The sequence below is a fragment of the Ovis aries genome, chromosome 1 (assembly GCF_016772045.2).
Source record: "Ovis aries strain OAR_USU_Benz2616 breed Rambouillet chromosome 1, ARS-UI_Ramb_v3.0, whole genome shotgun sequence".
Classification (NCBI taxonomy): domain Eukaryota; kingdom Metazoa; phylum Chordata; class Mammalia; order Artiodactyla; family Bovidae; genus Ovis; species Ovis aries.
The window spans coordinates 3,113,543-3,138,399 of record NC_056054.1 but is presented as its reverse complement, the minus strand read 5'-3'; the positions used below and the strand labels follow the sequence as shown (position 1 = coordinate 3,138,399).

General features: G+C 51.0%; 1 protein-coding gene across 3 annotated transcripts; it reads right to left on the bottom strand.

Moving 5' to 3' along the window:
* Positions 1–908: 908 nt before the first annotated feature.
* ILKAP (ILK associated serine/threonine phosphatase) lies at positions 909–24,838 on the bottom strand. 3 transcript variants are annotated; one of them, XM_027967105.3, is made up of 12 exons: positions 24,700–24,838; positions 17,694–17,759; positions 17,189–17,245; positions 14,184–14,303; positions 12,795–12,921; positions 11,644–11,750; positions 11,215–11,308; positions 10,844–10,931; positions 9,343–9,464; positions 3,145–3,264; positions 1,603–1,684; positions 909–1,157 (listed from the first exon to the last, which is right to left on the bottom strand). In XM_027967105.3, exons 1-12 carry the CDS (start codon positions 24,752–24,754, stop codon positions 1,017–1,019), a joined length of 1,179 nt encoding a protein of 392 aa, XP_027822906.1. In that variant the 5' UTR covers positions 24,755–24,838; the 3' UTR covers positions 909–1,016. The 3 variants fall into 3 exon arrangements, with proteins under 3 accessions (XP_027822906.1, XP_014947304.2, XP_042100258.1); XM_015091818.3 differs by lacking the exon at positions 17,694–17,759; XM_042244324.1 differs by lacking the exons at positions 14,184–14,303; positions 17,694–17,759.
* Between the last annotated feature and the right edge of the window lie 19 nt (positions 24,839–24,857).

The window sequence follows — 24,857 nt, the reverse complement described above, 5'->3', positions numbered from 1 at the left end:
GGTACTTGCAGCAGGGAGGCCAGTCCTTCTAACGGAGCTGACGAAGTGATAAGGCCTGTGTGCAGGCTGGGCGAGGCCCGCAAGCATGACAGAACAGCTTCAAAAGCCGGTCTTCAGAGTCTTGCATCATCCCGAGGCAGGCATTTACACATGAGGACCTGAAAGCTGTCTTACTAAGGAGCTTCACCAGCAATACCACTGTCCTGTTCTCTGTGTGAAGGGCATGAAAAGAATTTTCGAGTTTGTTTTCCTGAGGAGGCTCATCACGCATTTTTAGCGTCTTGGACAGGATGTTGCTGTGAAGCCCAACTTCAGCCCAGCCCAGAGCCCAGTGCATGCGCCCCCAAGACAGGAGGCCAGGCCTCAGGCCACAGGGGGCTGCAGCGGGACTGCCCAGACCTGGAGACGCGCGTGTTCCACACCTGGGCACCCAGCAGCAGCCAGACGGCACCTGCCATCACAGGATCGGAAATGAAGGCACCCGGGTGTTCTGGAGGGCCTGGTGGGGCACTGCTCTGCAGGGTGACAGCCTCAGCTATCCGCCTGACCTCCTGGCTGAGCCTGGGCCCACGCTGCATTAACTCTCTGTCAGCTTATTTTTGTCTGTAGAGCTGAAAGCAGCCAGCTCCTCCAGCAGCCCTGGGTTCTGGCGCTGGCCTGTCTACGCCAGTCACCGCCTCACACTCCCCTCTGTGAGATGCCACTTCCCCAGCCAGTTATCGGGGGCAGCAGCACGGGAGAGGAGCCCTAAACTACAGAGCCTGCGCGGTGAGCAGCTCACGGCCACGACTACTGGCCCATCTGAGAGGCCCGCGACACTGAGCAAGGAAAGACCCAACACACATTCAAAGCAAGCACGACCCCGAAAGGTCAAGGTGTTGCTCAAGACGTAATAAATAACTCAAAAGTCTAGAAAAAACACCTTTATTTACAGCCATGGGCATCCCACAGGAGTACACGAAACACATAATGTGCACAACACAAAAAACGAACCTCGGAGTCAAGGCCGCGCCCGCTCAGAGCCCTATCCGCACCACCATCACGGTGACGTTGTCCGCCGAGCCCCGCTGCACCGCCTTGTTGGCCAGCCTGTTGCAGGCGGCTTCGTAGCGGGCGTCCACGGTGAGCTTCCCTTCCCGCCTCTGGATCTTCTCGTCCTACCGGGTAGGAAAGGGGTGCTGGTGAACAGGGGTCCCACGCCCCACCATTCCTGAGACGGTCCCCATGAGGGACAACTGCTCCCAGTCCCCGTGGGGGGGCGGGGAGAAACTGAGTGGTGAGCGCCCTGGATGGAGCTCCCACTCTCCCCTGGGGACACAGGAGGAAGGGGCCTAGGGCTGCACGGGGACACGGGGGGAAGGGGGCCCGGGACTGCAAGGGACACAGGGGGAAGGGGGCCCAGGACTGCACGGGGACACAGGGGGAAGGGGCCCAGGACTGCACGGGGACACAGGGGGAAGGGGCCCAGGACTGCACGGGGACACAGGGGGAAGGGGCCCAGGACTGCACAGGGACACGGGAGGAACGGGGCCCGGGACTTCTCCTCTGAAGCCCAAAGGCAGCCAGAACGATGGGCACCCACCCCATTCTGAGAGCACTCACCTCCAGGCAGGACAAGATGAAGTTCACGGCTTCTTCTGGGGTAAAGACCTTGAAGAGGCCATCACAGGCCAGCAAAATAAACCTACGACATGGAGAGAAACATAAATGGGTTTTATCAGCAAACTTTACAAAATGGCCTGGCAACGGAGGTAACATTTGGCCAACTACTCAAAAGCTAAACATTTTAAAACCAATTTAACATCTACAAGATCAAGGTTAAAGCTACTTAAAAATATTTTGGGTGAGATGGTATTCATCAACACGGAGACTACACTGTTCACCAAAGTTAGGGATTAACCCAATCCCAGTTTCTTAGACAAACTCCAGGAAGGTCACCAAGGAAGATCTATCAGGCGGCACAGTAAATACACGGTAAGTGTTGGTCGCACAGGCCTCAATCCGTGCCCCAAACTGGACAGACACTTGGACTTCAGGGACGTCAAGTGCTCTCTGCCCACGTGAAGGGAAGACAGCCACCCGCTCTCAGTGCTGAAGAGGCCTCCATCCCTTTCAAAGCCCCCCAGGCTTCCCAGGGGAGTCTCTCTGACAGGGATGGAGGGGTGGGACAGTTCCGGCTCTCCCGCTCGTCTCTTTCCTCGTTTCAACACCCAGGTCCTGGTTTTCCACCTCTGGCTGGGCGCTCACTCAGCAAGCATTTGCAGGCACGTGGTTTGTGCCTGGGGCCCGGCAGGGCTCCAGTCCGAGCAGTGCCAGCCCCTTCTGCCGAGGTGACAGACCCCGGAGGGGGCTCTGCTCTGCTGCCCAGCAGGGACCACACAGGGCCTGGTCTCATGTGGCAACAAGACTCTCCCGAGGCATCACCCGGGGAGCTGGAGTGGCGGGTGGAAACATGCCCCGAGGGGCCGAGGCAGGCGTGGAGGGTGCGGAAAGGCACCCCCAGCAGCACTGGCCTCCTGGCGCCTCGCTGCCACCTCCGTGCCCACGCCCCTGATGCAGGCCCCTGGACCCCATCCTTCTCCTGCCAGGCACAGGGCCTTATTCTCAAGCAGCTCAGAAACAGAGGTGGACAAGAGGTCTCTTTCTTCAAACTACTTCGGCTCTGCTTAAAAATCTCCCATGATTCTCCCATTATGAGCTAAAACCCAGACTGCTCAGCAGAGAACCCAGGCCTCTGCAACCTGCCCTCAAGTGCCTGCCATGGTTTCCCGATGCCACCCGCCCCCCCCACCCCGTGGCATCAGCCAGCCACACCTGCATCCTGTCCTACTGCACCACCCTGGTGTCTGTCCCCCACGGGAAAGCCCTGCTTTCTGCAACACGCATGTCTCCCTCCCGCCACGGCCAAAGGCTCCCGGGGCACCCGCACCCCTAAGACATATGGGACTGGACACACTTGTTCATGCGTGGTCAGGCTGGACCCACGAGAGCAGAATGGGATTTTATTTATCCCTGCACCTGCAGGGCCCAGCACGGTGCCTAAGACACGGCTGGCTGCTTGCCACCCCAGGTTCAGTACGCGAACTGGAAGAAGTCAGCAGAGAAACAAGGGAGGTGGCCGCCCCGTGCCCCGCGAGAGCCTACCTGTCGTTGGGGGTCAGCTGACAGCGTCTGATGTCTGGCACCGAAGTGACCCCGCAGCGCTTGTACTGCCCGTCCCCGATGGAGCGGGACACCTCCAGCACACCCAGGACACGCCCATCCCTGCAGCGAGAGGAGGCACATCAGACTCCACCTGAGACCAGGCTCCCAGGGCCCAGACTCTGAGCTCAAAAGCAGAGGAATGGGACAGGGTGAAAGAGGCGACCTGTGGCATCCACGCCCCTCAGCCGCCAATGACGCAGCGCTGCAGCACTGCGCGCAGTCTTCCTGACCCAGGTCATTACCAGCCCGCTGCCCCGCACACGGGTGGCACCAGCGCCCCCTCAAGCTGGCTCGTGGGCGCGCCGGGCCTAACTCACTCGTCAGCCCAAAGCCCAGAGTCAAGCCTGACTGGGTGCAGACCTGGCTTCATCTGTTTTACCTTAAAGCCACCATGGGCTTCCCTGATAGCTCAGTTGGTAAAGAATCCGCCTGCAATGCAGGAGACCCCGGTTTGATTTGAGAAGGGATAGGCTACCCACTCCAGTATTCCTGGGCTTCCCTGGTGGCTCAGCTGGTGAAAAATCCGCCTGCAATACGGGAGACCTGGGTTCGATCCCTGGGTTGGGAAGACCCCCTGGAGAAGGGAAAGGCTCCCCACTCCACAGTTCTGGCCTGGAGAGTCCCAGTCTGTACAGTCCACGGGGGTGCCAGGAGTCGGACACGACTGAGAGACTTCTACTTTCTTTCACTTTCAAGCCACCAGGGTTACAAACGGCTGGGATAGGGGGATATTTTGCATTTCACTCTAGGTTTGGAAAATACCTGAAAGTGACTACCCTCTGCTTCAGAAGCAAGTGTCTTTACCTTGGGTATGAACATGGTCTAATGACTTAAATACAGACAGGACTCTGGACAGAATCAGGAGAGGGAAAGGTGACTGCAGGGCCTAGGACAGCCGGTCCTGTCATCAGGGAGAGCAGCCCCATGCCTGCCACTCCCAAGGACAATGCTGGTGGCCACCTGCTCTGCCACTCAGGCAGCTACCATGCCCGAGCACCCAGGCTCTCAGGTGTGAGCCCAGAGGAGACGCCACACTCGACAAGGGGGACAGAGAGCTCAGCCAACCGCAGAGCTGTGCGCAAAGGTGCCACGTCACCACGGGGCTCCCAACGGGGAACGCGCCCTGGAAGCTGAGCCGCCCGCCCGCCGGGGTCAGGATCCCGCCGGGGCTGGGGCCGGGGCCGCTCTCGGAGTTAGGATCCCAACGGGGAACGCGCCCTGGAAGCTGAGCCGCCCGCCCACCAGGGCTGGGGCCGCTCTCTGAGTCAGGATCCCGCCTGGCTCCTGGCCCTTCGCTGGCCCTCAGTCACCCTCCCGGTCGGTGGTCACAGCCAAACCACCAGCAGCAAAGACTTGTGCTGGTATCTGTGAGCAGCTGAACAATCTTCTCAGGTACGAACAGCAGAACAAAAAAGCGAGAGGGAGCACAGGGCGCTGGCGCCGAGCTGAGGGGGAAGAGATGCATGGGGGACCCTCAGCCCTTAGCGCGCCAGAGGCAGCAGCTCGGAGCCGGCGGACCAGAGAGTGCGTCTTCAGGACCGAGGGCCGGGGCGCCTGGCGCGGCCTCCTCCCGAGTCACAGACCCAGCTTGTTTCAACAAGACTGCGTGCGCGCAGAAGCAGGACCGAAGACCCAGGTACCACCAGGACAACTCAGAGTCCACTCACGCTTCGGAAGCCGACCCAGTGGGCTGCTGCCGCTCTGCCTGCCCTCGGCACAACAGGCTGCATGGGGTGTGTGTGGTGCGGGCACCAGCCGGCTGCAGAGGCCCGGGCGGACGCAGGCTGTACGTCACAGGAGCACAGCCACACCACCTGCCCTCTGTGCCCAGCGAGTCTAATATGACTGCTCCTGGCAAGGGCTGCCCAGAACCAGCCACGTGGGTCACGGACTGCGCCCACCCAAAGCCTCAACAGCCCCTCCACACACAGCCACCTTCCCCCACGCGGCACAGGACGCTGTGTGCTCTGCTCGGCCTCTCCCTGGCAATCCGCGAGAATCCAGTCTTCTCCCACCGTGCTGGGCAGGGAGTGGGTTTTGAAGTCCCAGCCCCCGAGCCAGCCTGCCTTCCCCGGGGACCTGCCGCCCACAGGCCTGGCCTCCTACCCTCCAGCACTTGCGGCCTGTGCCCCACGCAGCGTCCTTCCCGCCTCCCTTCCATCCACCCGTCAGGCAGACATCGGCTGTCCCACTGGTGCAGAGTCTGTCACCAGAATCTCCTGACCGCAGTGCCTTCTGCTGGTGTTTTGATCTGGTTTTCCCTTCACAGCGGGGGAGGGGCACAGAGACCAACACCCTGGCTACCAGGACAAGCGGAACCCTGCTCTGCCTGCAGCTCCTCTGGCCCAGGGACACAGTGGTCTTAACGGGCTCGCGAAGCTGAGGCTTGGAGGTGGAAGCTCCATCTTCCTCTGACCGTCCCAGGATGGCAGATGCCAAGGTCTGGAGTTTCAGCAGGATGGGTGCGACAGGGCAGGACTGTATCTGACTCCAGAACTGTCTCCCTGTCATCGGAGACCGTATCAGACACGCAGCGAGGAGGCGCTACAGGTGTAAGCTTCCCTTCCTCGTACAATAAACATCAAGCTGTCTTCACCTTCTCCGAGGAATTCTCCTGAAGCAGCGTGAGGCACTGCACCCAGTCCACGAGCTTCAGCGTAACGAAGGAGGAAAGTAAAGCGCATACACGGAGACACGCTGGGAAGGCCAGCAGACGAGGGGGAGAGAACAAGGCGCGAAAGCAAGTCTCCGCTCTGGGTTAGAGGGCTAACCATGTGAACGTGGGTCTCCTTCCCTTTTAAAATCATGGTAAAGTGTGTAACTTCCTATCGGTCATCTTCACTTCCGCTTCTAAGCAAGCAGCTGAGTGCCATACCAGGACTCTGCGACCACTACCCGCCCCCCACCCCCCCAGGTCCTGCCTTCCGTCCCGACGAGGACGCTGGCTGCTCGGGCACTTAATCAAGCAGTGCCTGCTCTTCTGCGTCTGGCTCACTCCACTTGGCAAGCTGTCCTCACGGGTGGTCCATGGGACAGGATTCCCTGCCTATCGAGGCTGCACAGCGCTTGCATTTCATGGAGGGCCCATGTTTTGTCTCCTCATCTAGCGGTAGACGCTTGGGTTGCTCCTGCCTTGTGGCCACCGTGGAAAATGATGCTGGGCACACGGGCACACGGGCACGCGCGTATCAGTTCAAATCCACTGCTTTGAATTCCGGGGCGCACAGACCCAGGACCGGACCTGCTGGCTCACATGGCAGGTCTATGCATTTTTATTTTCATTCTCTATTAAAGTACTGATTTACCATGTTGTGATGGTAGATATCTACCTTTAATTTGTAAGGAGCTGCCATGCTGTGTTCCACAATGGCTGTCAACAGTGGGCTCCTATCTCACCACGTAAGTGCTTCATAATAGGGGGTAAAAGCCCTGAAGTTGAAAACAAAATGAAACTAGTGATCATGATAACCCGAGTGTCACAAAACCACAGTGAAGACAATTCTTCCACGTTTACACACAATACTCGGTACATCCTCAGTGAGACACAGACTACAGCTGGGAGCACCGCAAGGAACTCACATTCAGTAACAGTGACGCTGCTGATGCTACAAGTTTCAAAAAGCTATTCTGGCAAATAAATATGCAACGTTATTAGGAACCAAGATTTTCAGGATAAAAGGAGACACTACAGCTACTGAGTCAAAGAGGTTAAGAGAAAGCCCTATAACGCCCGATGAACGCTCAGTCTGAATGAGAAGGAGCCATCCAGACTCAGGCTACAGAGGTGTGTCTGTGTGCTGGTTCTGTCCTGGAACGGGTGTGAACTGATGCCACTGCAGGCGACCCCAGCAGCCCCAGCACGCGGAGCTGTTTAGAGCCCAGCAGACGTGCGGAAGGTGCTCCCTCCCGCTGGCCACCGAGGGCACGCGAGCAGCAAGAACACCCTGCCTCTATGGCCAGAGTCAGTGCCCTGGATACAGAAACCCACCTGCAGGGGCTCCTGGAGCGAAGACGGGAGCCACTAGTTTCCACAACCGTGGGTGTCCCCTCTCTGCAAATGGTGACGGAAGATGCAACACATACCTTGCTTTCAGGGAAAGACTGGTTCACCCCCTGTGGATGAAGGAAAGCCTTTCCTAACCAGATGCCTGCTACCACATGCAGAGGGAGCCGGAAGTCGATGGTCCTCTTTGCCGGCCCTGTGAAGTAGCTGATTCATGCAAGGTCACTGAGGGGCGCTAAAACTGTCAGCTGAAAGGCTGACTGGCAACAGTCACAGGCGCCCAAGTGGACCTCCCCAGACTACCAGCAGGCTACACACAGAGACAAGTCCTCTAACCTGGAGCCGTCTGCTGCCGCACGGTGGCCAGCATGCAGCACGCGTCTCCAGCAGTGATCGCACTCGGCTACTGACGTGGGGGCAGGCAGAAGTGCCTGGCATCCCCATCAGATCCCTTTACTGAAAACGTGTAACCTGGATCTAAAGCAGCCTGCGGACCTAAATTCTGCTTTATAAGACATAACATACAGGCACCTTAAACGGTGCTGGCGACCCTATACAAGGGTGGACTAGGGACACAATCCAAGCCAAAGCAGAGATGATTCTTCACGGAAATACGCAAGTCCAATGCTGACAAGACCCTGGTTTCCAACACAGACACTCTGGGGACAACTGGGGAAATGAGGGTACAGACGGAATGTTAAGATAACCTAATACAAACTAAAGAATGGTTATTTTCTTAGATGTTATGTCTGCAACTAACTTTTAAATAGTTCAGCCACGCACACACACATATAAACAGACAAAGCAAATACAGCAAAATGATAACTACTGAATCTAGGTAGTAGATATTTAAATGCTTACTATTTTAAAATTTTTTTCTGCATGTTTGAAAATCTTAATAATGAAAGTGAGAGGGCATGGACGAAAAGAAAGCGCATGCCAGCCCCAGCCTCAGGCAGGAGATGGGCCACAGCCCAGCCCTTAGCTCGGGAACAAGTCACCCCTCCTGTCTCTGAGCACCCCCACTGTCTTCTTCAAATCGAGAGGTGCACCCTAAGTCCACACAGTCCTTAATAAACGGGGACTGGGAACCAGGAAGTAAATGCAATACAGCTGATCTCATTTTCAGCCATAGAAATGCTACTGTCAAATCTTCTCAAGGAGCTCAGACAAATGCAGAATTTTAAAGTTCTAAGAAAGGACGGAAAAGGCGATGCCACTGACCCTGACGCTGGGGTCACGCTCTTGGGCATGAGCTCCCACAAGCAGCCACGGAGGCCCAGGCATGGCACTGGCCGAGGTCAGACCCCAGTCTATAATTCTCTCTTGGCCCACGCACACAGCCACAACCCAGACCAAAATCACCTTTTACTAACCCTGGAGTTTTTTAACCAACCCCAAGAATTCTGACTCCTCTCCAGAGACCTCCCTGCACCACCGGCCAGAAATAGCCTGGAGCGACAACAAAAACTGCCCCGAGTAAACAACAGAAGAGGAAAGACACTTCCAAGGATGAGCAGCTGCCATCTCACACTGGCACCTCACTTCTCCCTTATCTCCAACAGCCAACGAAATCTTAAATGGCTCAAACCTAAGGTGAACCAGAAAACACCCCTGGTGACATTCCTAGTGCCGCGTCCTTAGCCCTGCTTAACTAGAGCTGGCACTGTCTTCAAAGATGTAAAGACAGATCAAACAACTGCGGCCGACCGAGCCAGGCAAGAGCGGCCCTGGGCCTGAGAAGCTGCTCCCGGAAGCCCAGGGGTGACCAGCTCACGCTACTGTCTCACACTTCAGGTTTTCTCTCTGGAGAAACTGCCCAAAGTGTAGCTTATCCAGTTGTGACAAATAATAGATTTTAGGAAAGTTCCTAGGACCACAGAAAATGCTGGAAATGGTAAGCTTGAATTTGAGACAGGAACCCTTTTGGAGATGTAGGGAAGCACGTTTCTTGCACACATTGTTTGCTCCCACTTGGACATACGTGAAATCCTATGACACGTGTTCACCAAGTTAGACCTAAAACAGTCTCATCATGCTGAAGACTGTACAAGGCAGAAGGCCCTACCCGCGGAGGCCTCTTGGCTCACTCCACGGTGCCCCCCCTCCTGGAGCCCCTGCCACCCTCTGGTTACCTGACGTTCCCTCCAGCCTTCTGTATTCTCATTCGCTCTTCATACTGGGTTGGATTATGCTCCTTGCTGAGGCTTAAAGCCGCGTGTTTTTGACTCTCCTCGTTGTAACGACAAAGGATTGCCTGGGAAGACGAGAGTGCAACAGGTGTGAAACTGAACAAGCCCAGTGCCGAACGCTGACAGGGGAAGAGCAAGGTTAACAACTGACTTTCAGATTCAGCCTCCTGCTGACAAACTTGAGTTCAGAGGGTCCAGCGTCAGAAGAATCAAGTGGCAAAGTGGTGTCACACACACACACAAACACTAAGGGAGAGAAGAGCTGGGTGACCACAGCCCCCTGCTCCCCTCACCAGGCCATCATCTTCCCACCTGTGACGTGACAGGGAGGTCCCTAAAAAGTACTGAGGCCCCTTCAGGCGCTACTGTTCCCCGAGCCTACACTGGCCCATTTGGTGGCTGATCAGGTACATGGCCGCGTGCTCCCGTCACCGTGTTTACTGTGTGGCACTTCCGCACAAACCTCTTACTCTGCAGAGGGGGAAGCCTGAGGCCCAGAGGATAAGCGTCATGCTTGGAGTCACAGAACAGGGCCAGGACTGAGGCTGGGTCTGACTCCAAAGTCTCTCTTTTGGCTAATGCATACCCATGCTATTTTTAAGTCCTCTGGTCTAAACGCCCGTGTACAAGAGGCAGTCCCACCAGAGAGATCCACTAGAGGGTCACCCCAACGCAGACCCCACTGGGGCAGGGCTTTCATCTGGGACGCTCACGGCTCCCAGTGCCCCGAATCCCAAGTCACCCTAAAAGCACCAGGGTGGGGAGCAGCGATGTCCAGGTCTGAAGATGCTTGACGACCGGGAAGGTCACTCTGGCCAGAGGCTGCCGCACAAGCACGGAGGCTGGCTGGCAAGCGAGCGGCAGGGAGGGGCCGTCCGCTCCTGGCCAGGGAGACAGCAGGGACTGCAGAGGCCCCAAGGAGCCCTCCTTCCAGGTCTGTCAGCCCCCACAGCCGGGACGCGATGCAGGCCGTCATCAGTGGGAAGCAGCTGGGTTTCCTCCCTCAGCCCTGAGTCCTAGGCTCAGCGGACATTCATCCCATCACCAAGCACTCTTCTAGTCACAGCTTTTGAGTTATTTTGAAATTACATAATTTGGAGAGGCAGGGGTTACTACTTTTCATTCATTACTACTGAGGTCAAAGAAATGAAGACAAAGAGTTGTTTAAATAGAAGTAGTTTTACTTGAGGGCCAATTAAATTCCAACTCACAGCTCTGTACCTGTCGGACAGATAGGGTGTAAGTCTTCCCAGAACAGCCTCCAGTTTGGCAGCCATTCCCTGACCCAGAACTTTTAACTCTGCCACAGAGCCCTTGGAGCAGCCCCCCAAGGATGAAGCTTCAACCCCGCCGTCGTGGCTGTAACCATATTCAACAGTGCTGCCTACAGTTCGTCCCCCTCGGACGCGCTGCTGTCTCAGTGGGCGGCACCACAGCCACATACCCGACTGTCCCCAAGGTTGGCGATGTAGAGAGTGTTGTCTACGGCCAGGACACACGTGGCGGTGGACCCATCTTTCCAGGCAGGTTTCCTAGAAGGGGGAAACACATCAGAGACACAGTCACCATCAACACGCTAGCACTCTGAGACTGAATTTCCAGAGCTGAAAGGGAAGTGTCATACTTTTAAAATGGACGGTTTCTTTGATACGTGTTTTTTTAAATTCAGATTTCATTAAGCTGTAAGCGCTTACTTGGCGCTAGGATTTTTTCAGACAACGAGCGTTGGCATTACACTGTATCGGAAGGCCTGAGATGCGTCTAGGACACCACAGCCCCGCCCCCACTCATAGGCCTCCACACGGCCACACTTACTGGCTCGAGGCTTGCCTAAGGAACTCCTCGTCGGTGTGCTTGAAGGTGTCCAGAAGGCACCTTTTCACGGTCTTCTCTACGCTGATCCCATCTCCTGTGGCGGCAGGCAGGAAAGAAAGCGAGGCCTTAAGGAAGGAGGCGGCCCTCCCACCACCGCCACCCTGGGTTATGGCCAAGAACAAGCAGTGCTTCCTGCACTGTACGTGGGGGCCTGAGTACCCTCCCAAGTGCAGAGGCAAGAGGCGCCGTCGCCCAGACACCGCCAGCGCCACGCCCGCCGCACAGCCCCTGCTCCCCTCGGCACAGCCTCCTCTAAGCCGGGCTCTTCCCGTCATCCAGGATTCTCCACTAAAGCCAGTGATGTCTCCCTCAGCAGCGCAAAGAGCCAACCCCGAGGTGAACGCCACCCGACTGAGCTCTGAGCCTCACCTTTAGGAAATTTCCTGATTAAGTTCTGATGCAGATTCTGTGCAGCGAATTTTGAGGCTCGAATTCCTCCATGTCCATCAAAAACAGCAAAGTATGAAACCCGGGTGCTGGAATGATGAACCAAGAGTCAGCAAGATCCTCAGGCAAAGATTACTCCTCTCCATTAAAGCTTTTAACTCGAGCAGCAAGCAGTAACAGTACCCAAGATAATACTGAAGGAACATCCATGACATTTTAAAATTAAAACCTCACACTTGCTTCAAAAATCAAGATCTGTTAACTCTGACTTTTCACTAATATTCAGAACACTTTTCTATTTAGAACAGATTTAGGTTTCTACTTACAGCAGATTTAGTTTTAAACACTAACACACAGACAAATTACTGACAGTCAAAGACACCTGTAAGAGAACAGGCAGTTTCAGAACGCCCGCTCAAACTCTGATACCGAATTCTTAAAGCCTATTCTACCACTCCTATTGCTATTCCCCTTTCAAGTTTGCCAGAAAACTCACACACACAGATAAACAGCATTAAAAAACCGCTTTAAGAAGGAAAGAACAAATATGCTTGTGTGAAATGACATTTACTCTGCAGAGCTGCTCTTTTCCTCAATGTTTCTAGAATCCCTTCTCAATGTGGGGCATCATGAGCCATGAGACAATAAACTTATTTTGCTGGGTGTACTCTTGAGGCCCATCCATGTTGGTGCAAACAGCAAAGTTTATTTTTCAATGGCTGACTGATATTCTATTATATGTGTATATATATTTTTCAATATATAATATTACACATAATGTGATATATATATATATATACACCTCTCATGTGGTTTATAACTCAGAATCTTACAGTGTGGCATCTACTAGTTATGGCTTGGTGTCCCCAAACTAAATCTGTTCCCAAAAGACAAGCCTCCTGAGGCTTCTCCAAAGCCCCTTTCCAGGCTCTAAAAGCAACTCCAAGCACACTCCTGCTCTTGGGGACAAGGGCTCTTCCTCCAGACCTTTCCCTTCACTGTCACTTTATGCCACTGCAAGGAAAACTCCACGTCTGCCTTCTGCTGTTTTGGTCTCCTTCTGGGCCCTCGCTACCGCACCAGCATCAGAATGGACTTCTACGCCACCCGGGCTGCCGGAGCAGGACACTCACATGAGAGTGGAGGGGGGCTGGCACTCCGCGGTGATGTCATTCAGGATGACATGGGCGTCCTGCATCTCCTCCCGCTCGCCCTTCCGCTCAGCCACGTAGCCTTTCAGGCCGAAGATCACCGAAGAGGCTACGGAAGAGAACGAAAAGCCAATACAAAACTGCGCCCTCCTCTCCAGACGCCCTAGTCCCAGAGCAAGTGAGAGGGAGCTGCGGCTGTTCTACCCAGCAGTGTCCGAGAGCTGCCCTGCCAGGCATCTCCCAGGTGGCAAGTCTGCTACAGAAAGCAGACCACTGCTGAATGGGTGGCCTCTGCAAGGCTGAGCAGCGGAGAGGAGACAGCAGGCGACAGCAAGTCAGAGCAGAACGGCTCTTCCAAAGAGAGCGCCTGGTCAAAGCACCAGAGCAAGGAGCGTGCCATCACCCCACAGAAGTGAGACAGGACCAGGGCAAGGAGCTCTTTGCAAATCTCGCCTGTCAGTAACTTCATGAAGACAGAAAAATCTCTAGTTTAGAGAAACGTAAGTAAGTAGTTTACCCCAAGTGCCCTGTTTGATACATTGGAAATATGTGTTTCCAGGCTTGAGGCTGGAAGACTGAACAACAAATGGAAAGATCAGCTGCTTTTGCTTTAACTGAGGCAGGAGAAGGAAAAAGGAGCCCACTGGAGGTGTAGGAATCTCTCTTTAAGGGCTGGTCTGAGCTCAGTTTCTGACACTGAGAGCCACGTCAGTGCTTGACGCCCTTCGTGAAGGGCGCCCGCGGGCAAGCACAGCGCTCTGCAGGCTCCAGGCAGTGGCCAGCCACACTGAAGCCTGCATCTTCACGCCCTCCGCGGGAGCCTGCGGCCTCTGCTGGAGACCACTGGCCGCATGCAACCAAGTGGCTTGACGGCCGCAGCCAGTGAAAACCCACAGCTTTCTATCTAGCTGACACTCCTCACTTACTCCTCATGCACTGTGACGCGTTACAAAGCGGACGACAAATTTCAATTGCTCTTTCCAGCCCCAGGTCATCTCTTGGGGCGCTGCCTGCAAGCTCCTCACAGAATTCCAACTGCTAATCAACAGGCGGAGGTCAAGGACATGTAGTCAGAGAGAGCCTGGGGGCCCACACGCTAACCAAGGCCGAGTAGACCTGTCTCTAACCCCTGAAGGACCAAGGCAGGTTTCCTACCTGACCGAAGGTGAGTAAGAGATGGAGCGCATGGAGGGCAAGGAGTGAGGAAGCACGCGTGAACTCAGAAATCCATGTGCAAACAGGGAGCCCTATCCACGTCTCAAACACAGACACAGAAAGGAAGTGTTATCATTGGAAAGCTAAGCTTGTTTTTGCTCTGGGTTGTCTCACAATATGAAGTCTAATACATTTGTTTTCAAACTGTCTGAAAACCTTTACAAACTTTCTTTTCCACAAGCTCTTCACTGCCATTCTTCTCTTCATCAGAGGCTTTTCTCTTTGATCCTTTCCCTTCATTCTTTACCTCCTGGGATATCGAAGTGTCAAGAGAGCCTGGAAATATAAAGTAAAAACCAGACAGAAACACAGCTATAGACGTTAAAGGCCCGAGCAGACCTGGCTCCCTCCCAGCCCTCGGAGACGAAAGGACATTCGAGCGAGGCCTGGCAGAGAGGGAGGCTCAGTGGTCATAGCCATGCCTCTGAGGGGTGGGGCAGTGCCCTGGGTGCCCACAAATAAAACCCAGGCCCTGCTCAGATGGCCTCGAGAGGTTATGTGAGAGGCTTCTCAGTGGTAAAAGACACACATTCATACTTTGAGGCTATTGCACACATATCACATGGTATTTTATATCCACAAGCTCTTACATATACATTTTCCAAAACCTACGAAGTGAAACATTCTGAACCAGCCCAGAAACACTAACAAAGGCTTAAACTGAGACCAATATCAGGCTATAAGAACCATCTGTATCCTGAAAGGCAGAACAGCACTGCTAAAGCCATTCCCGCTTGCAAAGGGGTGGGTGTCTATTCAAAGCTGAGCTCAAGGCACCTGCAGTGAGCGCGCACTGCGGAACAGAGTCTAGTTTTAAGCCTCAGTTCTGCCATTTGCAAGGGGTGTGCCCTTAAGGCAAGTCACTCAACCTGCAGGCCTCAGCTTCTTCACCCACAATAGGGAGGAAACTGTCCTCTCAGAAGGCTGTTTAAAACTGATGGGGAAAACTTATGGAAAGCTTTCATCACAGTCCCTGGTCCATCAAGTGTCCCATGAATGGCCCTAGTATTCTCTCCATGTAGGTATAAAAGCATACAACCATTTATTATTCATTCAACTACTCTTTGCCAAACCTTTCTGAGTACTGAGGGGAAAAAGGAAACATTCTTGCCCTCAAGAATAATCAGTTACTTGCAAAGGACAGATTTCTGGAACAATGTAACACACACATCCTACCCCACAGGGTAAGCCAAATTAACCGGGACAATGTCATGGATCTCTCAATGGTCTCTCCATTAGCCTCCTGCCACTTACTGTTTGTGTTCCAGTTTTCCAAATGTGTATGAAAAAAAGTCCTCCTTTCTTTTAAATTGGAAAACAGAGAAATTTTTTAAACTGTTATTGCCTTCAAAGTAAATCACACTGTAATCGGAGAATGTGGTCTGCACACGGTATTGATTCTGCACTAGGACTTACTTCATGGCCTAGAATGAAGTCAACTTTTGTAAATGGCTCTTGCCTGCTTGAGAAGAGTAAGTCTTCTCAAGAAATCCTAAATATTGGATACAAGATTGGATTTTACATCCAAAAAAAAAAAAAAAAAAAAGCTGTTAATAATGGTGTTGGAAGTCCTCTAAGTTACTATTAGTTTATTGCCTTTTGCCCTAAGGGTAACGAAGACATAACTATCCTGAACCCTCCTTAAACTAAATCTGTTCAGAGCCCTAGTTGCACACGTTTAACTTTCATTATAACTGAGAGCACTGTCCTTATTAGGAAGGTTTTAGGGTAAACTGTATGAGAATGCTGTAATGTTTTTGTATGGACACATAACCTGAGAATCTGAGAATTCTTGTGAAAGATGACTGTGATAGTTTTTCTAAATACAGAAATGTGTGTGTGCTAAGTCACTTCAGTCATGTCTGACTCTTTGCAATTCTAGGGACTGTAGCTGGCCAGGCTCCTCTGTCCATGGGGTTCTCCAGGCAAGAATACTGGAGTGGGTTGCTGTGCCCTCCTCCAGGGGATCTTCCCGACCCAGGGATTGAACCCGCGTCTCCTACATCTCCTGTATTGGCAGGGTTCTTTACCACTTATTAGTGCCACCTGGAAAGCCCAAATATAGGAAAGATACTAACTTAATCCATACTTGGTTAGACTAATTCCAATGACTTAGTAGCAATTAATTAATAATACAGAAAAATATACTTGAAAAGCAGCAAGTGTTCTCTCTGACAACATAAGGAAGGTCATTCCACACTAGAAGGTACTCACATATGAAAGGACAGCCTGCATCCTCCCTGCCCCCCACTATCGCCCTGCCCCACCCGCTCTGGGGGAGTTCCATGTGAGAAGTCCTCAGACGGAATAACAGACTCGTCATGTATGACAACCTAGAGGAATCTGCTCTGTTTTCCCCTTCTGTTCAATTGGGACGTAAAAGGAAAAGTTAAACATTTACAGGAACAAGTACAGCCAGGGTTAATAGGCTTGACGAAAATGAAATCAACAAAAAGAATGTTGAGGACAAACATAAAAGCACTGACTGGAAATTAATTAACTAAGGTCTTAAACTTCAAGAATTCAAATTCCTGCACGCCGTCTATACCAGTCAGTAAAGCAGTGTCATTCCAACTTCATTTAAAGATCACAATTCTTTCCACGTTGTAAGTGGCGTAAAACAGAAGACTAACTTATCAGAGATACTGAAAATATCTTTTCAGTGTGAAATGTGGAAAGTGCTTCACATATCCAGATGCTTTTCTGCTGGATGCATCTGGATCTGTCAGGAAGATAACAAGGCAAAACTACAATGACAGACTCAGATTTTTTTTTAAAGAACATTAATAACAAAGGTCAAAGTAAATGACTGAATTCTTAAAATTCGAAGCAGTAGAAAATAATCACCAAAAAGTGATGCAGCATTTATGTATATTTTTGCTTCCCAACTGAGGGTGTCTATTGAGTTTAGTTTGTTTATTCATTTTGGCGGGAACCTAGTTCCCCGGTCAGGGATCAAACCTGGACCCCAGCAGAGAATGCACTGAGTCCTAACCATTAGGGTGCCAGGGAATTCCTGCTATCTATTAGTTTTAATAAACTTTATGTAGTATTATGATTCGTCATCCTAAGGCTTTTTACAGCTATAAGCAAACACACTTTATGTAAAACATCATATATTATTTCCATCGGCACACTGGACTAGCTTCCCTACCACTTACCTGGATCGCCACTGCTGGCTGGCGGGAGATCGTCAAAAAGCAAAGGTCCCCCAGAGCCTGAAACACAGCAGAACACCGAGTGAGCCCACAAAGCCGGGGCGGGGGCGCACATTTCCGAGTCCATCCCACCAGGATGCCCACACAGGCCATAGCTCTCGCGCCAATCCAGTGCAGCTCATGCTGTGCACGCAGCGTCCCGAACCTCCTTTAAGTCTCATCACTTCAAAGGAGACGGAAAACCTGCCTTAGAGTTCAGTCCTACTCCACTAGTAAAACAGACGCTCCGATGAACCAGAGAACACCGCTCAACATCTTCGCGCGGTTCCTCAGGGCTAGCAACTAGTGGGTTTTTCTGCCTTACCTGAAGCCATGGATTCAAAACTTAAGACAGCCCAACACCTAAAACATCTGTGTGTTGAAAACGGGGGAAAGGGAGAAAGACTGAGACAACTACCATCCCAGGATGACACGTCGACACACACCTGGGAGAGCCTGGAGACTGTGCCTGAGTCAGTACTGCTGGCCGGAGGGAGACGGTCAAAGGGCAGAGGTGCTTTCTGAGCTTCTTTCCCTAGAACATGGAACACCTGCTTAGAGAGCACGTGGACACCGGCCAGGCGGGGCTGGGCAGGGGGGCAGGGGGTCTTCTGCGATAAGGCAGCTAGTGAATTCAGATCTTCTCCTCTCTACTGGACTGAGTAACTGTTTCCAAAAATACTTTCTCAAAGTCATTTAATATGGACATTTGTTTCCAACAGTTACAGTCAATATACAAGCAATAAAGGACAATCCAACAGGAATTTTAGGGGTTACTGAGTGTTTTGAGGAAAACAAGTATTTTTCTTGCTAATTTCAGTATTGAAAGGAACACATTTAAAAAAACCTTTCTTTAAGAGTGAATCCTGAGAAGAAAAAACTGATTCTAGAGCAAAACAATAATTCTATCTCAGAACCTCAATAAAGGGACTCTTCAAAGATCTACCGATCTTAAAAAATCCTATTTCAATAACATTCTGAACTAATTACCAAGTAGAATCTTAAACACACAAGCAGAGAGATGGTGAGAGGCCCGAATCTGTCTTAACCTGGTGTCTCCAGCACAGAGCCCAATTCAATAAATATCTATGAAGAAAATGAGGAATTTTAGATACTCCAAGATAAACTCAGGAAAAAGCTAAGAAATCTTTCTATTTAAAAACCTAAAGATTTACCTAACAAAAGTACGTCTTAATGTTTTATACTCAATTATCCCTTTCCACATAAAATCTAATCATTATTCCTTCTCCAGCTTTCCTCAAAATTTCTACTTAAGTTATGAAATATAGGAACCAGCCCACAGGAATGTGGGGGAAACAACGGGCTAAAGATGAAGATGTGGGTGTCCACGTCCTCTGAGACTGAACACACTGATCTCGTTCCTCAGAGCTCAAACACAGAGATGCACCCATTTAAAAACCAACTTAACATGTGTGCCCCGAAAGTTTCATCCATCTTGTCTTTCTGCCTAGAAATGAGCTGGGTATCAACTCTACTTTTCTACAAACTAAAAATTTTAAGTAAAATTTATAAACTCCAAGGAAAGAAATTTCTTCAGGAGTCTTTAGGTCAGAAGTACATTAAATACCTGATAAATTCCTAATTTAACAAAAAGTAACTCTTTTGCTTTATACCCGTAACACAAACAGGGAATGGCTATTTCATTAAATTACCGTTTTCTCCCTTAGGATTATCATAAAGACAGTAAGTAATTACAAGCAGTCTCACTTTCCTCACAAGTGGCACACTCTATGGGGAGTAACCCATAACCAGCATCAGGACATTGAAGGCATTTAGGATGACCGCTCACTCACTCTGCTATTCCTCCCCCAAGAATCACTGACACTTCAGCAGGCCACTTCCAGGGGAACTCAAACCGCACTAGTCTAGGCATCAACACAGCCATTCCAACAGACTCCAAACTGAACAGGATGAGCCATAATAGTCGCACTATATTCAGCGGGGTCAGAGCACCAGGCATCTTGGGACAGAGGGACATTGCAGGGAGGAGGCTGACCTGAAGAGCAACCAACCCTTCCACTTATGCAGGGCCACATTTTAATTTCTGAATTAAACTACCTCTCTATATCAGGTCTTTCCAAATCCAGTGTCCACGGCAGGGAGGCAGGGGGAGTCCTCTTTTACCCAGGTAATACATTTTCGGTCCTGGCAAGCATTCCTCATAAGAGGGTTTCCAGCTCAGCACTAGCCTGGCCGCTCTCCTTTGCTGAATTAGTAGAGTGCCTCAAACCTACTAGCAGCCCCAGAGAACAGCCTCTCTTCCCCTGCTGAACAGAGTGAACCTCAACTGCTCTCTGTCACTCTAGAATATTCTGAGTGGTACTGCAATTAAACACAGTGAGATCAGCTCAGAGTTTTGTTGGCCACAACTGAGAATGGCTTATGCAAATGATACTAAACATTCACTGCCTGCCAAGAACTACTCTAGTGCTCTACATATTTTCATGGATTGAATACTTACAATAATCTTATGAAGTGGGTACTATTATTATGGTTACTTACTGATAAGGAAACTGATGCACTTGCTTAAGTAACTGTCCAAGAGAAGAGCCAGTGAGCAGCGGAGGTTGAAACGCAGGCAACCTGCTTTCCCAGCACATGCTCTTGGTGAGATGTTATATACTGCCTCCTCGCTGTTACTGGAACTTCACAAGGATCATTTAACCTTTATACAACCCCCCAAAGATAATCCTAAGGCTATAAGATCTCTGGAGTACCTTTCCACATCATCATAAGGATCAAAGTTAGAACAGTTTGCATTTTTAAAAACAATGTGTACATCACAGATGCTATAAAGGGAACTTCCAGTTAGCCAGAACCTTACATTCTGTGCTGGATAAATAGTAATTCAAAGTATCTGGGGCTGCAATCATTGGACCATGTGTGACCTTGACCTTAACTTTAGAAGTAGTCCCTGAGTTCTAAATACAAGAACTTTCATAAAGAAACAAACAGGACAGAAAACAGGTTTTTCATGACAGTTCATCTCATCTAGATTTTTTTTTTTTAGTTATTTACATTCTGAAGCTAAGTCTACTGAAAGTTACATATCATGCTGACAAAAATACTCTTGGGCTGATCATAGTCAGGTTAGCAAAAAATAGCTACTTATAGCAACAGAAAGCTTAAATATTTTGCCTAAATTGCTTTTTGTACCTGAAATTTCTTTTTAACTATAAATGCGATACAGTTGACCCGTGGATACAAAGGGCCACCCGTGGATACAAAGGGCCAACTATACCACACCATTTTATATAAGTGGCTTAAGCATCCTCGGATCTTGGGATCTGAAGAGGACTCCAGACCCGATCCCCCGCAGAGAGTGACGGACAGCTGTGTATGTTTTCCAAATACCACGGACGTATTAGAAAAAGGCCCACTTCCCCATCCATCCCCACCAGAATAACACCTTAGTGTATACTTTCCATTTCCCTTTATGCTCATTTATTGAATCATAGATGTTCATTTTAATTTTTAAAAGGGAGAAGTACACTATATACAATGATGCTGCTCCCGCCAGGCTCCTCTGTCCATGGGGTTCTCCAGGCAGGAATATTAGAGTGGGTTGCCATTTCCTCCTCCAGGGGACCGTCTCAACCCGGGGATCGAACCTGTGTTTCCTGCGGCTCCTGCACTGCGGGAGAGTCTTTGCCATGAGCCACTGCCGCCACTATATACGACACCCTACATGTGTCATTGTTCATGCACGCTGGGTCTAAGGGTTCTTTCCCGCAGTCGCCCCTATCCTACAACATACAGGAAGCACTGCCACTCACTTGCCCGGGCCCTTCACTGATGGGCATGCGGGGTGATTCTGGTTTATTACATGACAATGCCATAATGAACAGCCCAAGACTTATAACCTCATTTTATCTGCCAGACTGCTGGTCAGAAAGCAAACAAAGAAATTTGACAAATGCCAAAATGTGTTCCCAAAAAAGCTGGGGTAACTTTCACTCTCAACACACTTTATGAAAATGTTCATTTCTCTAAATGCTCATTATCGCGCCAATTTTCAAATCTGCCGAGGGAGAAACACGGCACACCCCTGGCCTGCTGCTCCTTCCCAGTGACCGGGGAAGCTGAGCACCACTCCCCATCAATCGGCGCCTGCATCTCTTCTGTAAACTGTCAGGATACATCCTTTGGCCATCTTTCTAACGGGCCACCTCTTTTTCCTGTTAATTTGTCTGAGCTTTTCCCTTACCAGGGTAGTAACCTTTAGTAATGGTACCGCAACTATTTTCTCTGTTTGTCTTTTGCCTTTGTGCTACTTTAACTGCAAAAACTTTTTATTTTTACATAGCTAAATCCATTTTAATTTTTTAATGACTTTTTTCTTACTAACCCTGAGGTTTTACAATTAGTTCAAGTTTTTTCTAACACCTTAGCCTTTATTTTATATTTAGCTCTCCAATTTCAGAAAAAGAAATATTTTGAGGATGCCTTGCAAATCAAGTATTTTAGTCAACAGCAGACCATCAGTTTTCAAGCGTACTGGTGTAGTGAAAGAACCACCCTATAAAACTGAAACCAGATTACTACACAAATGACTTTAAACCAAGACACCTTTAACTTGTTCAGACTACCAAATATAAGCTGTCAATCTTCAAAGACATCAATCAGCACTTTAATGACTATGATATTGCAAAGAGTCCGACATGACTTAGAGACTGAACAACAAGCAAAGAAATTCCATTTCCATCTGATGTGAACAAATACACGTCCTCTTTAAATAAGTATGTATACTGTACTTTAGAAACTTGATTTCACTCAGCAAGCAAAACCTGTTAAGGGCTGGGATGAAAACCTTTAATTCAGCACAAAATCTGAAAACATTTACTGTATTCTTTCCATATTTCTCTTCAGATCACAAAAAGTAAGAGGTTTGGTATAGGAACATTAGACGTGATGTTCAAAGCAAAAATCAAAGCACTCAGTAAAATACACTTGACATGATCAGAGGAGTGGATATTTCTTCCCTTTGGACACTTGGCGTTTTCACAGAATCCATTTAAGAGGGCACTTCCCCCTCTTTGGAACAGCTGTGAAAGTTAACTCATAGAGTAACCTCTACAGAGCACCAGCATCTGTCAGCACTGAGCACAGAGCCTCTGCTCCCCACACACAGCACTCTCTCTAACCTGTGGGTAACAGTAGGCGGCAACACCGATTTTTCAGATGCAGGAACAGCCACAGAAGACAGTAAGAGCAGAATTAGGATCTGAAACCAGTCTGAGTACATGCCCCACAGCTCTTCCAGGGTCTGTGGAAATGACTAGGTCTTTTATTGCTCCTGCGTTAGCTCAGAAACCTGGGACACCTGCGCCTCCTTTGCGGGCTATGACGGTGGCAATCTAGCCTCCGCTCTCCATCTGCTTCAAGAAGCCAACTTTATTTTCCTCTCATTCACTCGAGATTCAATGTTATCAACACTTTTTCAGAAACAAAAAGTATGACATTTGAGTTAAATTTTCAAAAATCAAAGTACTTTTACAAAACCGTGAAATCAGTTTCTGTTCTTGTTCAAATGAATTTTTTTTTAACCTGTTAAGTTTGATCTTACTGGTTTTAACTAAATGCCTGTCAAGATAACTTTGGGTTCTGACTTTGTACTCACTTTAGTACTTATCCCTGTCAGCATTCTGTCATCAGCGAACTCAGAAAGCATGCCTTCTTTGCTTTTAACGCTCGTACAGAAAACAACACTCAGCCAAGGAGAACCTGTGGCAGGGCCAGCACACTCCTCACAGGCAGGAGGCAGGTCACTGATCCCCTCTTCAGGGAACCGCGGTTTAAACAGCACGCAGCACCTCTGCCACCCTGCCGTCTCAGCCAGGGCCGGACATGTCCTGCCAGCGACCAACTTAAAGACTCGGCAAGTTTTGTATCTTTCAGGGGTCCCTTCTGCCTGAGTGGACCCAAATTAATTTCAGGTAGAAAGTGATGGCGATTAAAGAAAATGACAGGCTTACAGGTGCATCTGCAAACGCAAACTTTGAACCGAATATATTCAGACAGAAGTTATCCTCCACCAACAGTCAAAAAGCCTGCATACACAAGCCAGCGTTTTCGCCCACAACGAGAACAATCTAGAAAAGAAATCTAGGAAACAATCTGCAAAATGACATGTTCTGCCGGGAAACAGTGCCGTTACTGTGACTAACGGCCTCCTAAGACTGGCGTGGCGTCCACATGTGACATGACAGAATCCAGGCCCTACGGAGGGCAGAACAACTCCTTCTTGGGAGCCGTCTTCATGGATCCGAGTCGCAAGTCGCGACTCCTCCACGTTGGATGCGCAGGCAAACCCGAGAGCCAAACGTTCCCCAAGGAGCACACTGTTCCCTCGCCTAGAATCTCTGCAAATTACAAGTCTATCCATCTTGGGAGGCCCGAGTCCAGCACCACCTCCGACCCAACTCTCCGTGCACGGACCACAAACATCCCTTTCCCGGGACATTCAGCATTTCCCAGTCATTAACTTTGGCCCTATTCGATGTCAACCACTCGCATTCAGAATTCGGCTTCTCTGAAAGCAAGCAAACGCTGGGTGTCAGTCACCTTCGTATGCCCCTAAGACAACAGCAGTTGCCGAACCAGGGTCTCCAGACCCGCTCCCGGGCTGTCCAACAAAATCAGCTGCGGATTTCGTAACACAGAGGCCGGGCCCCACCTTCCGGGCTTGCAAGCTGAGTGGGGCTGAACTGGGCCTGGAATCTTAAAAGTGTTCTGAAGAGTTTCCACGTTTTTTGCCACCGAGTTAGGCTCGGGGGGCGGGGGGGGGGGGGATTCCTAAACCACAGCATCCAGCTGAATGTCTTGCACCTGAAAACGTGAATAAGTCTTGCCAAATTCGGCCTGGGCGCGGCTGTAACCCGCCGGACAGAGGACCAGGCCTGGTGGTCCCCGCAGGGCTACCCCGTGGAGCTCCGATCGCCGGCCTCCGGGACACGCACGGCGGCCGAGGTCAGGGGGCAGCCGGGGGTGAGGAGCGGACCGGGCGAATGGTCTTCCCTTTGGGGAGAGGGGACTTCCTGGGGCCCAGAGGGAACAACAAAAACAAAAAAACTACTCCGAGTCACGAGGCAAGATCGGAGGACGCAGAGAGAAAGAATCCTCTCTTCTGGGCCTCAGAATCACGAGCAGCCGAGCCGGGACCACTTCAGTCGCCGGGGTACACGCGGAACACAAAGCACAGGAAAACGCTGAACCGGGAGCGCGCCCGGGACTACCAGCTCCCCAGGCGGCCGGTCGGGACGCAGGCCGGCGGCGCGGGGCTCCCGTGAGCGAAAGCGGCCGCGCACAAAGGGCGCCGGGGCGCGCGCGGCCTTTCCTCCTGCGCAGCGAACATGGCGGAGGCCCGGCTCCCCGCGCCGGTGCAGGCCGCGCTCGCCCTCCCGCGCGCCCGCCCGCCCTCCTGGCCCTCACCGGCCCGGCGGCCGTCCGCTTACCAGCAGCCGGCCGCGGCGAGCGCTCGGGCTCCGGCAGGTCCCCGAACAGGTCCATGACGGAGGCTGGGCGGCGGCTGCGGCACACGCGCAGCCCGCGACCGGCGGCGGGCTCCACACCCTGCGGCGGCTGCGGGGCGGCGGAGGCGGCGGCTGCGGCG